Consider the following 13,400-nt stretch of genomic DNA (forward strand, 5'->3'; position numbering starts at 1 on the left):
CTGTGTAAATACATCAAATTTGGCCACGTTTGACACTTAACAGAGCACAGTATTTTGAGCTCTTTAGTGTTTTTCATACCCGCTGATGAGTTTGTCAATTGTCCTTGTCCCATTTGACAATATTGATTTCTTCTGAACCCTGTGTTTTGAACAGAGCTGAGATGTACACGAGTGTGTCTGTGTCTGGTGGGAGGGAGGAGCAAGGGGTGGAATAAGTTCTGCGGCCGTAGGAGCCCAAGCCCAGATTCTGCAGCTTTGCCTGGAAGGCTAGTGCTCTCATCTGAGTGTTGTGTTGCTAGTTGTGTCTCTTCCTGTTATCAGGTGGTTCCCCAAGGAATCTTCCTGCAATTGAGAGAGCAGGGAAAGATGTGCAACAAAGGCTGACGCTGTTCCGTAAGGTAATTCTAAGGGGCTTTTTTCCTTGTGTGCTCTCCAAAGCCTGTCATGATGGGGTTTGTAAAAAGCAACAGAGAGTCCTGTGGCACCTTAAAGACTAACAGATGTATTGGAACATAAGCTTTCGTGGGTGAATGCCCACTTCGTCAGACGCATGATGGGGTTTGTTACCCTCAGCCTGTGCTAACTCTGCGCTAACTCGGATTCTTAACAGATCTTGCCCATCAGAGACTGGCCTCAGTCAGTAACTAGAAGGTCCCTCATGCGGCTTTGCTGGCCACAAGCGAGCTGACAGGGTAGCTGTGTTAGCATCCCAGCACCTTGTCCCCAGGAAATTAGAGCCCTTGCTTCAGGATTTTAAAGAGATAAATTAGGGTTGCAGTAGCAAGTAATTATACACTTCCTTTGCATAGGACTTTCTCGTATCTCCCAAGCATTTCACAAGCAATAACGAATTGAGCACCCTCCAACCCCCAGGAGGGGAAGGGTGGGGTTATCCTTAGATTAGATTGGAACTACAAATTAGGCACAGTAAGCGTAAATTATTTTCCCACAGCCATATTGGTTGATTCCCAGTCCAGTGCAGTAAGCACAAAAGCATTCTGCCCCTGTCTTCTCTGGCCCAGATGGATTAGAGCAGAGGATTTAAAAGTCTAGGAAGATTCCACTAACCACATGACCAGCTATCTTTGGTAGACAGTCGCAAGTGCACAGAAATTTCAGTTTCAATAGTGACTAAATGTGGGTGGGGGATGGAACGTTACCTCCTTGGCTCTTGCTTCCCTCTCCTTAGCCCCAGTATGGTGTATGTCTCCTGGGTAGTATCCCATCCCTGCTTGCAGAGGCCTTTCCTATATACAGTTCTGTTCTTCCTTGATTAAGGGCAGCATAATTAATAAGTAGGGCCCTATCAAATTCACAGTCATGAAAAACACGTCACAGACTGTGAAATCTGGTCTCCCACCATGATATCTGATCTTTTGTGTGCTTTTACCCTATACTATGCAGATTTCATGGGGGAGACCAGCATTTCTCAAATTGGAGTCGCGGTATTGCCACCCTTACTTCTGCACTGCCTTCAGAGCTGAGCGGCCAGAGAGCAGCGGCTGTTGGCCAGGTGCCCAGCTCTGAAGGCAGCACCGCCAGCAGCAATGCGGAAGTACGAGTGGCAATACCATACCATGTCATCCTTACTTCTGCGCTGCTGCTGGCGGCGGCTCTGCCTTCAGAGCTAGTATTCTGGCTAGCAGCTGCCGCTCTCCAGCTCCCCAGATCTGAAGGCAGTGTCGCCACCAACAGCAGCACAGAAGTAAGGGTAACACTACCGCAACCCCCCTACAATAACCTTGTGCCCCCCCTCCCTCCCAAAAACTCCTTTTTGGGTCAGGATTCCTACAATTACAACACCCTGAAATTTCAGATTTAAATAGCTGAAATCATGAAATTTACGATTTTTAAAATCCTATGGCCATGAAATTGACCAAAATGGACCATGAATTTGGTAGAGCCCTGTTGTCAGAACAGAAATTTCTTTAGATTGACCCCCTACAATAACAGAAGGTACTATAATGCAAGTATATAAACTGATGCACCCCCCATCCCTCAACCTGGAATGCTGTCCAGTTCTGGACACCCCAGCTCATAGAGATGGGAAAAGCAATGGAGATGATCAGAACCATGGAGAGATTTCCTCAAGAGGAGAGATCAAAAAGTTCAGAGAGGATACTAATAAAAGGATAGGATGGAGCAAGGAATTAAACCTGTAGGTTTAATGACAGGCTGATGAAAGTGCCTGAGTGTTGTCTATAACAGCACTTTACCTTGTTAGTAGTATGGGTGCTGTTGCACCATTGCTAGCAAACAGGTACAAAATTTCCTTGTGTAGACACAAGGAAATTATTGGCATCTGGTACTAGTCAAGTCAAGATGTTGGACATTTGGATTGATCCCGTATGCAATTCCAGTGTTCTTGTGCTCTGTGAAATTACAGCTAGGCATAGACTGAAAGGGCCGTCAGTCTGTGGTTCAGTGGAGAGTTGACAGTACAAAAGTAATACCCATGTTTGTTTGCAGTCCCTCCTCTTCCTGCTACTGGAATGGTGGAGGACGAAAGGCTGGGCTCAGTGGACTGCTGGTCTCGCTGGTTTAGGTGCATTGTGTCTGCAGTGTTGGTGTTGTTTTGAAATCTAAATGGGAGGAAGTTGGGGCTCTGTTCTAGTTCAGTCACTGAACCAGTGATAAGGAGCTGTGCTGTGTGCTACCGATTGGCAGACCAGCTTTTAGTCCTGAACTCCTGCTGAGCGCCTGGAGGGGATGGCATGCTCAGCTGGGGAAGGGGGAACGTGAGCAACATGGTTCTTGGTTGCTTTAGGGTGATATGTGGAGGCCCATTTGGAGCACCGTTAATTGGGATTAGGCTTCTTGGCTGGAGGGGAATTGTTATGAGGAGATGGTTCACCCCGGGAGTGGGAAAGATCTCTGTGCTCTGGATTGCTGCAGGTGGGTCAAATCAGACTGCAGTGGAAATTCAAGAGTTACTGCTGAAAGTACAGAAGGGGAAATATGTACAGCTGACCCTTAGCCCAGAGAGTGTTTTCTGTAATTAGAGTGTGGGACTGATTTCTTCGTGTTCACAAATCATTTGGAGGGAGGACCTAGAGCAAAATGCTATCTGCTGTTGTCACTGACTGGGGCATCTGAAATGGAAATAAATCTTCTTACAGATTGAGGACTTCAGAGCTCTAGAAAAAATTTCAAGAGAAGTCAAGTCCATCACCATTATTGGCGGCGGCTTCTTGGGTAGTGAGCTGGCCTGTGCTCTGGGAAGAAAGGGTGAGTGGATTGCACCAGGCCACTTGCTTCAGTCTCTTGCACGAGGCAGCACATGTGAGCCTGACACGTGAGACTGCCATATGTCAAGAAACCCCTGAGAGACCCCAGCTAGAAAAATCCGAGGGCTTGTCTATTCGAATGCTTAGTTTGCAGCAAGCTAGGGTGTGACTCTACCCCTTGCTAGCCTGCCTCTCTGTGTGGACCCTGCTGACGCGAATTAACGCTTCCTCAGTGCACTTTGGCCTACTTGTGTTTCAAAGTAAGGTAGGTGAAAGTACACTAGGGAACTTTTAGTGCATGGCAGCAGGGTTCACATAGACCAGGGGTGGCCAACCTGAGCCTGAGAAGGAGCCAGAATTTACCAATGTACATTGCCAAAGAGCCACAGTAATACATCAGTGGCCCCCATCAGTCCCCCCCCCACCACCATCCCCAGCACCTCCTGCCTGTCAGCAGCCCTACCAATCAGCACCTCCCCTTCCCTCCCCATCTCTCCTGCCTACCGCAAGCAGCTGTTTTGCAGTGTACAGGAGCCTCTGGGATGGAGGGGGGAGAAGCAAGGGTGCAACAGGCTTAGGGGAGGGGGCGGAAAGGGCTGGGGGCCTTGGGGTAAGGGGTGGAGTGGGGCGTGGCCTGGGGTTGAGCAGTGGAAAGTTGGCACCTGTAGCTCCAGCCCTGGAGTCAGCACCTATGCAAGGAGCCGCATATTAACTTCTGAAGAGCCACATGCAGCTCCGGAGCCACAGGTTGGCCACCCCTGACATAGACGCTCATTGTGCGACAGGCTAGTGCGGGGTAGATTTACACCCCAGCTTGCTGCTAACTACGTATTTGTCTGAACAAGCCCTCAGATTATATCCTTCCCTCTTCTCCCCCCACTTCTGGTCTTATTTTGGGAAGGGAAGGCGGGGGCTCGGGTTCCCTGCCAGTCAAGGCAGTTGGCCAGTGGAACAGATGTCTGATGTCTGCCTGCAGTGGTCCGGTGCATTATCACATGAACTCTTGGCTGGCTGGGTAGACTTGTCAGGCTCTCCATTGCCCCACACACATCTCCTTAGCTAATGGTCCAGTAGTCCAGGGCCCCAGAGTATTTTGAAGTGCTTCCCAGTTCTTTGAGCCTGGCTCTCGTGGGCTTGCTGTCTGGAATAGCAGGCGGGTTTGAGTACATTTGGAGATCAGTGCTCCTTGTGGAAAGGTCAAGTTTGCCTTGTAAATGAAGCCCCGCTCCAGTAATTCTCCCAAAGGCCTGTGAGCACAAGCCCAACACTGCTGGTTTGGGTTTTCACTAGCAAGTGTGCATACGTTCTTGAATATCTTCCTCACCTAACTTCTGCAGGTCTCCTAAGGAGTAGGCCTCTCTGTGTGGATGTAATTCGCCCTTGGGGCAGTTAAATGGACACCGCTAAGACTGTTTTAGGCAAACACAATCTTGTCTCTGTGTGTAAATCCAGTGTCTGATCCCACAGAGTGCGCTGGTGCCAGTCAGGGATCCAGACAGTGTCTGACTCCAAAGGCCAGAGACAGTCCCTGTGTTACTCACCTGTGAAGCGAACTCTGGAAGCCAGGACACAGGGCTAGAGTGACTTGTGTCTAGGAAATTGCAGTAATAAAGGACTTGAACTCCTTTTGTCTAAGCCGTGTAAACTATCATGAAACAAGCATAGAAACAGTTTTGCCTAGCTCCTCGTTATCCATGTGGTATAAAGGGGCTGCTCTCTGGGTCTCTTCACAGTACAAGCCACAGGGCTGGAGGTGATTCAGATGTTCCCAGAGAACGGCAACATGGGCAAGGTCCTGCCTGAGTATCTGAGCAACTGGACAACAGACAAAGTCAAAAGAGGTAAAGCTGTTCTTTAACCCCTTCCTTTCTTCAGAGCTCCTTCTCCTACAAGGTAGCCTGTGGGAGCAGTAGAGTAGATCCATCCTCACCAGTATTACTCTTGTAAAGTATATGACAGCAGCCCTCCTGGTGGTAGAGCACTGCTGTCTCATAGCTCGTCCCCAGCGAAGAGCCTCTACCTTTTTGTCAGTGAACTCTTAGCCAGACATCTCCTTCCATGGGAATTGATGTCCTCACTGACACCTTTGGTAGTGTCACTGATTCCATCTTTCATGCGTGTGCTGTAGAATCTCTAATCTGATTAGGTTTTAGGCTTAGCTGGTTCTTCTCACTTGAACCTGATCTTACGCTCCTTTGCATGCAGCTCTGGAGCTATGGCTGGACTTTTGACCCTCTCTGTGTCCCCTCTGAGGAATGTCCCTTCCCTCCAGAGGAGGGGGTCCTGCTTGAGCATTTGCCTAATGCTGAGAGGGGATTTCTGGTGCAGAAGAGGCACAGGTTCGCTGCCAGGCAACCCATGAGCAGAACAGGACATGTTTTGTCTAGAACAACTGGTCTGTTTAGGTGGCACAAAACAGCCCTAAAGCTGGCTTACCTGGCTGCTTGAGGATTCCCTGGGTAGCACAGAGCCGGCATGGTGGGTCCTATGGCACCCGTCCTCCCAACCATTTGTGCAGGGGGCATGGCCGGGGTACCCTGTCCATGGCGATCTCTGTAATTGCCCTGAGGCTGTTCTAATTTGTGGCAGGAACAATACTAGCAGCCAGGTCGCCCCAGCATTCTGGGAGCAAAGTGTGGCTTCAAGACTTGACATCCTACCCCTCTCCTGAGCTGCATCGAACACAACGTCCACAGCCTGGGATTCTGCCTCTCGTTTTGTGCCTCAGCCATCTAGCCTGGAGTAAAACTTGTGGAAGAGGGAACACATCTTGCACAGCCTCCCATCTTGAGCAAACAAGGCCCTGTTTGTCCCTACTTGACGGGATTAGCAGGTCGAGCTGATAGGGTCTGAAGTACCTTTTTCTTCTTTGTCATTTTCCATTGAGAATAAGTTCTTGTTCTCTCGAGGGTTGGGATGGAGGAAGGAAGTGGACTGATCACCCAACCCGCTAGGGAGGCAGAATAGAGCTAATGGGCTTTTGGGCGTGGGGCTTAGCCACAGGGCATAGTGACTGACAGGGCTGGTCTGCTTCTCTTCCACTGGTCCTGGAAGATCTCTTGTACAGTCTGTGGACCTGGCTGGAATGGAGCAATATCTAACCTATGTATCCATTATAGTGCCTGAGGACTGGAAAACAGAGGACCCAATCCCTGCATGTTTCTGTGCATGTAATTTGCATCTCCTTACAGACAGTCACTTGTTGCTGTAGTTCCTGTGTTTCTAAACAATCCTCTTCAGACTCGTTATAGTGGAACCTCAGCATTACAAACACCTTGGGAATGGAGGTGGTTTGTAACTCTGAACAACTTGTTATGGTTGTTCTTTCAAAAGTTTACAACTGAACATTGTCTTAATACAGCTTTGAAACTTTACTATGCAGAAGAAAAACGCTGCTTTTAACCATCTTAATTTAAATTAAACAAGCACAAACATTTTTATTACCTTGGCAAATGTTTTTTAACTTTCCCTTTATTTTTTTTTTAGTAGTGTACGTTTAACACTGTACTGTATTTGCCTTTTTTTTTTTTTTTTTTGTCTCTGCTGCTGCCTGATTGTGTACTTCCAGTTCCAAATGAGGTGTGTGGTTGACCGGTCAGTTCGTAACTCTGAGGCTCTACTGTAGTTGGTTTCCTTTCTGTTCACACTTTTACTCTGGACTCTGTGGATCCTGTGTACAACAAAGAGAAGCCAGTGTCCCTTAGCTGCTGAGCCATTTGCAATTCTGCCTGGTACAATCAAGAAGTGGTACATTGCTTGCGTGTCTGCACCACACAGTTTGGCTTCCACTGAAATCTCTGCTCTTCTCCCCCGGCCTCCAGTTGAGTGTTCTATGTTTTGTTTCCAGAGGGTGTTAATGTCATGCCCAATGCTGTGGTGAAGTCCGTCTGTGTCTGTGGGAACCGGCTGATAATTAAACTGAAGGATGGAAGAAAGGTAAATGCCAGGAGCAGGTAGCGAGCCAGACACTTAGCAATGTGGAGAAGGAACCAGTAATGTAACCAGTCTGAATTTCTCTCTCCATCAGGTGGAGACTGATCACATAGTGGCAGCAGTGGGCCTGGAGCCCAATGTGGAGTTAGCAAAGTCTGCTGGCCTGGAGGTGGACTCTGATTTTGGAGGGTTCAGGGTGAATGCAGAGCTGCAGGCACGCTCCAACATCTGGGTTGTAAGTGTGTGCAGGTGGAAGATTCTTCTTTATCTGCTGTTTATGTTGCAGTGAATAAGCATGTACGTAGAACTGTGATTACAAACCCAGTTTAGGTGAATGGGTGAATTGTGGGCTGACAATACAAGTAAGATGTAGAGAGCAGCAGCGTCTCAGCCATGAAGCTGTCTGGGGCCTTACCGGCAATCTTAGATAGCTCATTAATGCACAGTCGCTGGCACACCTTGTTCCTGTAGTCAGAACTGTGTGCAAACTTCTACTTGACAAGTATGAGCACTGTATGCATGAGGAGTTGGCATATCCCAGTAACCCCTCACCTCTTTGTCTAATGCCAGAGGAGTCCTGTGTTGACACACAAAGGTCTCTTTGGCAGGGAATCCAAACCTCCTTGAAGTGTGATCAGCATGACCACAAAACTATCTTAGTTTTCCCGGTTCTGGCAGAAGTGCTGAAGCCATGGAGACCTGCTAAATCGGAGGCCATCCTGCAACCCTTTGTTTTCTTTCCCTTTATGATTGGGCAACATTTCCCATCATTCTTTTTCTCTTTAACTTGCCTTTTCTCTTGTCCATTTTTTATTGTGTGCATCTCTCTTTAAGGCAGGAGATGCCGCCTGCTTCTACGATATCAAGCTAGGCAGAAGACGTGTGGAGCATCATGATCATGCTGTTGTGAGTGGAAGATTAGCTGGAGAAAACATGACAGGAGCTGCTAAGCCTTATTGGCATCAGTCAATGTTCTGGTAGTTTTACTCCCTCTTTCTATATACCTTTTGTCACGCTGTCCGGAGTGGCTTACAAGTATGAGTGTCAGTCTCAGGGCAGACTGTCACAGAGCAGGGCACAAGCCTCAGATTGGTTGTATGTTCTTTAATTAGATTTCCAGTAACAAGTGTGAACTCCCAACATACTAGTCTTACCATGGAGTCTCAGACAGTCCCCTTGGGCACGCCAGTCTAAAGCTTGCCTTTGGGATAGATAGTCCCTTACACCAAAAATCATAATAATATTCAGTTTACTCCCAGTCCCAAAGGACTTACCCAGGTCAGTTGCACCCAGATCTCTCACCAAAGACCACCCTTGTAGCTAATACTGTAATGAACTAACTAAAGATTTATTAACTAAGAAAAAGAAATGAGTTATTTACAAGGTTAAAGCAGGTAATATACACACACACAAGTTAGTCTTCCATTCCAAATGATAATAGAAACTTCTGTAATTAAAAACTTGAGATGTCCTTTAGGGCTCACCCAAGCTCAGCTGTTGGGGACTCCTTGCCTAGGCTAAGAAACTCGCCCCTCAGAGTTCAAGCAGCAAAGGAATAATCAGTTCTCCTTAACAAGCCTCTTTATTCCCTTCCCCCAGCATTCAAGCTGCGATGGGATGAGGGCTTGGGCATGTCCCCTCCTCAGAGCTGTGGGGGAAACAATCAACAAAGTCCTTATTCCACAATGACACATTTGGACACAGTAATCCTTCCTGATGGGCAGGGGATAACACCTCTTGTGGTGAATGAGTAATTCACACTGGGCAATGCTTCTCCCCTGGCTGGGAGGATTTACAGTCTGAGCAAATGTTTAAACATTACCTTGTACCATGGGAGCAGCTGTTCTAAGTAGGATTAATACATGCAGCATCCTACAAGCATTCTATTTTAACTGTACTAACCCACGGGCGAGCCAGACTGGGTCTTGCTTGGCATTTGTCAGAGTGTGGTGGCTAAAAGTTACTCTCCAGTCCCTTGCTGTGTTGCCAGACCAGGTACCATGGCGTACCATGGCATAGCGCTCACTGTGTAGATCCTGTGTATTTGGCCATCCAGAAGCACATTTGATTGCTGAGCAGCTCTGTGGGGGATGGTGCATTGCAATATTTCACTGTGAGGTAACAGGCAAGTTTGCTAGGTCATCTCTCCCTCCCCTGTTGGGTTAGATCTACACTTGTCCATTGAGAGCTGTGCAGCCAGAGCACCCAGCAGGTGCTGGCTGGCACCTCTAGTATTCTGCCCACCAGGTAACCCATCTCGGCACAAAGCTGTTCTGGAGAAATTGAGTGTTCTGTGGCCTCATGTTTCTTTTAAATCAATCAGATTGTTAAATGGCTAGTTAAGGTTTCAAACTGGGACACTGCAACGGTCTGTTTCTGTTTATTGGTAGGAGTGACCTGGGCCCTGACGTCGGATATGAAGCCATTGGCCTTGTAGACAGTAGCTTGCCCACTGTAGGAGTTTTTGCGAAAGCAACTGCAAAAGACACACCGAAGTCTGCAACGGAGCAGTCAGGTAGGGGAACGGTGTTGCTGGAGGTTGTACAGCTGCCTGTAGAGTGGTAATACTTTGAAGGATGTCTTGTATTGAAGGCAGTCACTCCACTCCCCTGTGGCAGGGGTTTCAGAACTGTGCAGGGTGGCTGAGCATCAGGAGACACCTGCCCTTTGAACTTGGCTCGCCTTGAGAGTGCTTCTGGCCACACCACTCTGGAGAGGGGAGCAGCACCCTTGTGGGTGAGTTCTAGGCAATGTCGGTGCTCCTCTGGTCAGGTTGAGATCAGTGATCTGTGCATCTGGGGACGGCATTCTCAGTCTAAACAAAGAATAGAGAGCTTCAGCTTGAATCTCCTCTGCCTCATGCAGGAAGCAGTGTCCAACCTTCGTCCACCACAAGGCAGGTCATTTTGCTGCAGGGGATGAGCTCCGACCAAAGGTTTTGGGGGTGGAGGGGAGATGTAGGAATGCAGTTTAGTGGCTCACCTTGGTATAAAAATTGTTGGATAGCAATACTGGGGATGCTGCTGTGACGGCTCTTGGGATACCCAGGACTGAGAACCACCTTGTTACCCCTGCCTCCAATGTCAAGGAGCCTTGCTTGTGCTTGGCTGGGTGCCAGCTCCCTGCTAGCCATCCAAGCACTTTCCTCTGGGCTCTGCCAGCCCTTTAGCTTGCAGGGTAACAATAGGTGCATCTGAGTCCCTTTGAAGCATTCCCCTGTGATAGCCAGCCCCTGACTCTGGCTGTTCACAGAATTACCAGGTCTGCTGTTCCCAAAGGAACACGGTACACCCCAGTGTGCATGATTCCACTCAGGATCAGCCCTTTGCTTAACATCACAGCACTTTGAAAACAAGAATAAGTTTATCACTAAAGACTAAAAATTCCAGAGATAGTGAGTAAGGGTCTCGGAAACAAATGGTTACATATCAAACAAAATCGTATGGCACTTTCTAGAGACTACACTTAACGAACAAGTGACTCTCTTGTGTAAAGAAGCTTATTTCACCCAGGACATGTCTCCTCTTCACAGTGGTGCATTGTATTTTGCAACATTGCAGCTATTGGCATGGTCTGGATAGGCAATTCAGAGCTCTTATAGCAGGCTTTGCCTTGCAGTCTAAAAGCTGCACTCTTGTATGACATTTCCAGTGTGTGACTCTCCCCTGGGTTTTTTTTTTTTTTTTTTTGCTGTAGGGACTGGCATCCGCTCAGAAAGTGAAACAGAAGCAGAAGCCTCTGAGATTACAATCTCTGCCAGCTCTCCCTCAACACCTCAAGTTCCAAAGCAAGGAGAAGACTATGGCAAAGGAGTCATCTTCTACATCAGGGATAAAGTTGTGGTGGGAATTGTCTTATGGAACATCTTCAACAGGATGCCAATTGCTCGAAAGGTCAGATGTTTCCTCTCTATTGATGAGTGGTTGGGGCACTTGAGTTCACCAAGTGTCATGTATGCAGCATGTGTTGGCAGCAACCGTACATATCAGAGCAGCAGAATACATTTTCATAGTAGGAAATTGTGACTAAGTACTAGAATCTAATGTACCTTCACCTGCGATGTCTTGTCCTGTCTTTAAAGCCAGCTGGGAAATAGGTAGACAGGCTATTTTTGTAGGGAGAGTAACCCTATCTTTATCCCTTGCCAGACATTCTTTCTTGCCAGGGGACTGTCTTTTTGAATGGATCATAGGAATTGCCACAGCAGACCAGACCATTGGTCCATCTAACCTAGTTATAGTGTTTCCAGCAGTGGCCAGTAAGAGGTGGTTCAGAGGAAGTGTAGGAAACCCCCTATTGGCGACTAGAAATGTGGACTCCACATACATAGCGTGTGCAGCCCTCAACGCCCTCTTCTGTCTCCTCAGATAATTAAAGATGGAGAGGAGCATGCTGACCTCAATGAAGTAGCGAAGCTCTTCAACATCCATGAAGATTGAGCCCCTGCTCCAAGACCCGTCTGGCTGGGATGCATCGGTGTAAGTGGGGACGCACATGCTGCAGACTGAGAGCTCGCCCCGCCTCGGAGCGCTGACTCTGTGTTCCGAGTACTTTGTGGATATTTCCAGTAATCTAGAACTCTAACATTTGCACCAGTAAATAAAACCAGATTCTTCTAAATTCAAGGCCTTTTTCCTAAAGATCTGAGTTGTTGTGGAAAAATTAGTCACTTGTTGTTTGCTCCACTAGGGTGAAGGCAGTGTTGTTGTCTGCTCCCCTAACGTTCACATTCTAGCAGCCTGCAGAGGTACCACCTGGGATTGAGTGTACACGTTCACACAGTATTACCCTGGGTGCCTGGCACTTCCATCCTTCGCTTGCTTTAGGAGGGCAGTTCTTCAATTCTTGTGTTTCTAGAACTCCAGGCTACCATCCTGAGATGCTGGCTAAACTACTGCAAATTCAGATGGAGGAATTTATGCAGTAAGAGAGGGGGAGAAGAATCTCAGATGTGTACTTAAAAATCACAACATAGAGTTCTGATCATGTAACTGCACCCATTATCAAATATGTGCTCCCCAGGCAAGTACTTATAGGCTGGGAACAAGTCATCCTTTAACCTCTTTTAAGCTAAATAGATTGAGCTCCTTGCATCTTTCACACTAATGCATGTTTTCCATTAATCATTCTCATGGTTCTTCTCGGAACCCTCTCCAGTTTATCAACATCCTCCTTGAATTGTGGACACCAGAACTGGACATAGTATTCCTGCAGCAGCCACGCCCGTGCCAAATACAGAGTAAAATAACCTCTCTACTACTTGAGATTTCGCTGTTTATGCATCCAAGAACCACATTAGCCCTTTTGGATTGCACTAGTAGCTCATGTTCAGCTGATTTGGGCCATGATGGATAATCTTTTTTGGAGTCACTGCTTCCCAGGATAGAGTCCACCATCCTGTAAGTATGGCCTACATTCTTCTTGGAGTAATTGCACATGTCCATTCCACTGTAGGTATGTACGCCCCTCATGCACAGTTATTGTAGAACTTCTTTCCCTCAGTGGTACTTGTTGGGGCAGCTCAAGTGCCCTCTGCCATTCTGCACCACTGTTTGCAAGTATAAGAGGACAGAGCCACCCTCTCCTCTCCTTCAGTTCCTTCTGACCACCAGTGATGGTTGTTGGAGCACTTCTGGTCTTGCTATTGCGAGTTTTTCCCTCACCCTTTGTATATTGTTTTTGTTCTCTTAGTAGTTAGCTAGGTAAAGAGCACAGTTAGTGCTTGTGATAGGTTTTAATTTTAGGTCCAATTTGGACCAAATTAGAATCTTGGTACCAGGATCAGTACTGGAGCCATGCTTCACTTTCTGGGGGGTTTAAATTCTGCCAGCTTTGTGCTAAGCCAGTGCTGGTCAGCGACCCCCACCCCAGCTGCCTAAAATGTTTGGAGAAGTCCCACATCTGTGACAAAAGTCCCACATCTCTCTAAAAAAAGAGAGAGCAGCAAGATTTAAGTGTCTCCTTATGGAGGTGTCATTCTGCTCTCCATCAGAGCTGTCAGGTTCAGAACGTACTCCAAATGCTGCACCTTTGGTACAGCACACACCACCCGAGATGTCTTCAGCACCTCGTTCTGTGTCTCTGGTACTGAGAAAAGACACAAATCATCCCAGGACTCAGTACCCCATTCAGCAAAATCAATGGTACCGAGGCCATCTAGAAACACAGACTCTGGAAGAGACTGAGGGGAAGCATTCCTCATCTAGAAAGGGAATAGTAGATGCTGGAACATGTGCCAGG

At 47.6% G+C, this 13,400-nt stretch overlaps 1 protein-coding gene across 5 annotated transcripts in view; it reads left to right on the plus strand.

Annotated features, from left to right (window-relative positions):
- AIFM1 (apoptosis inducing factor mitochondria associated 1) overlaps window positions 1-11,785 on the plus strand; it is a 37,905-nt gene extending 26,120 nt beyond the window's left edge. For all 5 annotated transcript variants that reach the window (XM_024197259.1, XM_024197267.1, XM_024197275.1 and 2 more), the window contains 9 exons: window positions 322-398; window positions 3,120-3,228; window positions 4,961-5,068; window positions 7,075-7,163; window positions 7,255-7,395; window positions 7,995-8,137; window positions 9,551-9,675; window positions 10,857-11,053; window positions 11,528-11,785. In XM_024197259.1, the coding sequence (XP_024053027.1) occupies window positions 322-398; window positions 3,120-3,228; window positions 4,961-5,068; window positions 7,075-7,163; window positions 7,255-7,395; window positions 7,995-8,137; window positions 9,551-9,675; window positions 10,857-11,053; window positions 11,528-11,599 (1,061 nt within the window). In that variant the 3' untranslated portion in view covers window positions 11,600-11,785. The remainder of the gene's footprint in view (window positions 1-321; window positions 399-3,119; window positions 3,229-4,960; window positions 5,069-7,074; window positions 7,164-7,254; window positions 7,396-7,994; window positions 8,138-9,550; window positions 9,676-10,856; window positions 11,054-11,527) is intronic.
- Window positions 11,786-13,400: the final 1,615 nt, after the last annotated feature.

The sequence above is a fragment of the Terrapene carolina genome, unplaced genomic scaffold, assembly GCF_002925995.2.
Source record: "Terrapene carolina triunguis isolate 2854851 unplaced genomic scaffold, T_m_triunguis-2.0 Scaffold137, whole genome shotgun sequence".
In the NCBI taxonomy this organism is placed as follows: Eukaryota; Metazoa; Chordata; order Testudines; family Emydidae; genus Terrapene; species Terrapene triunguis.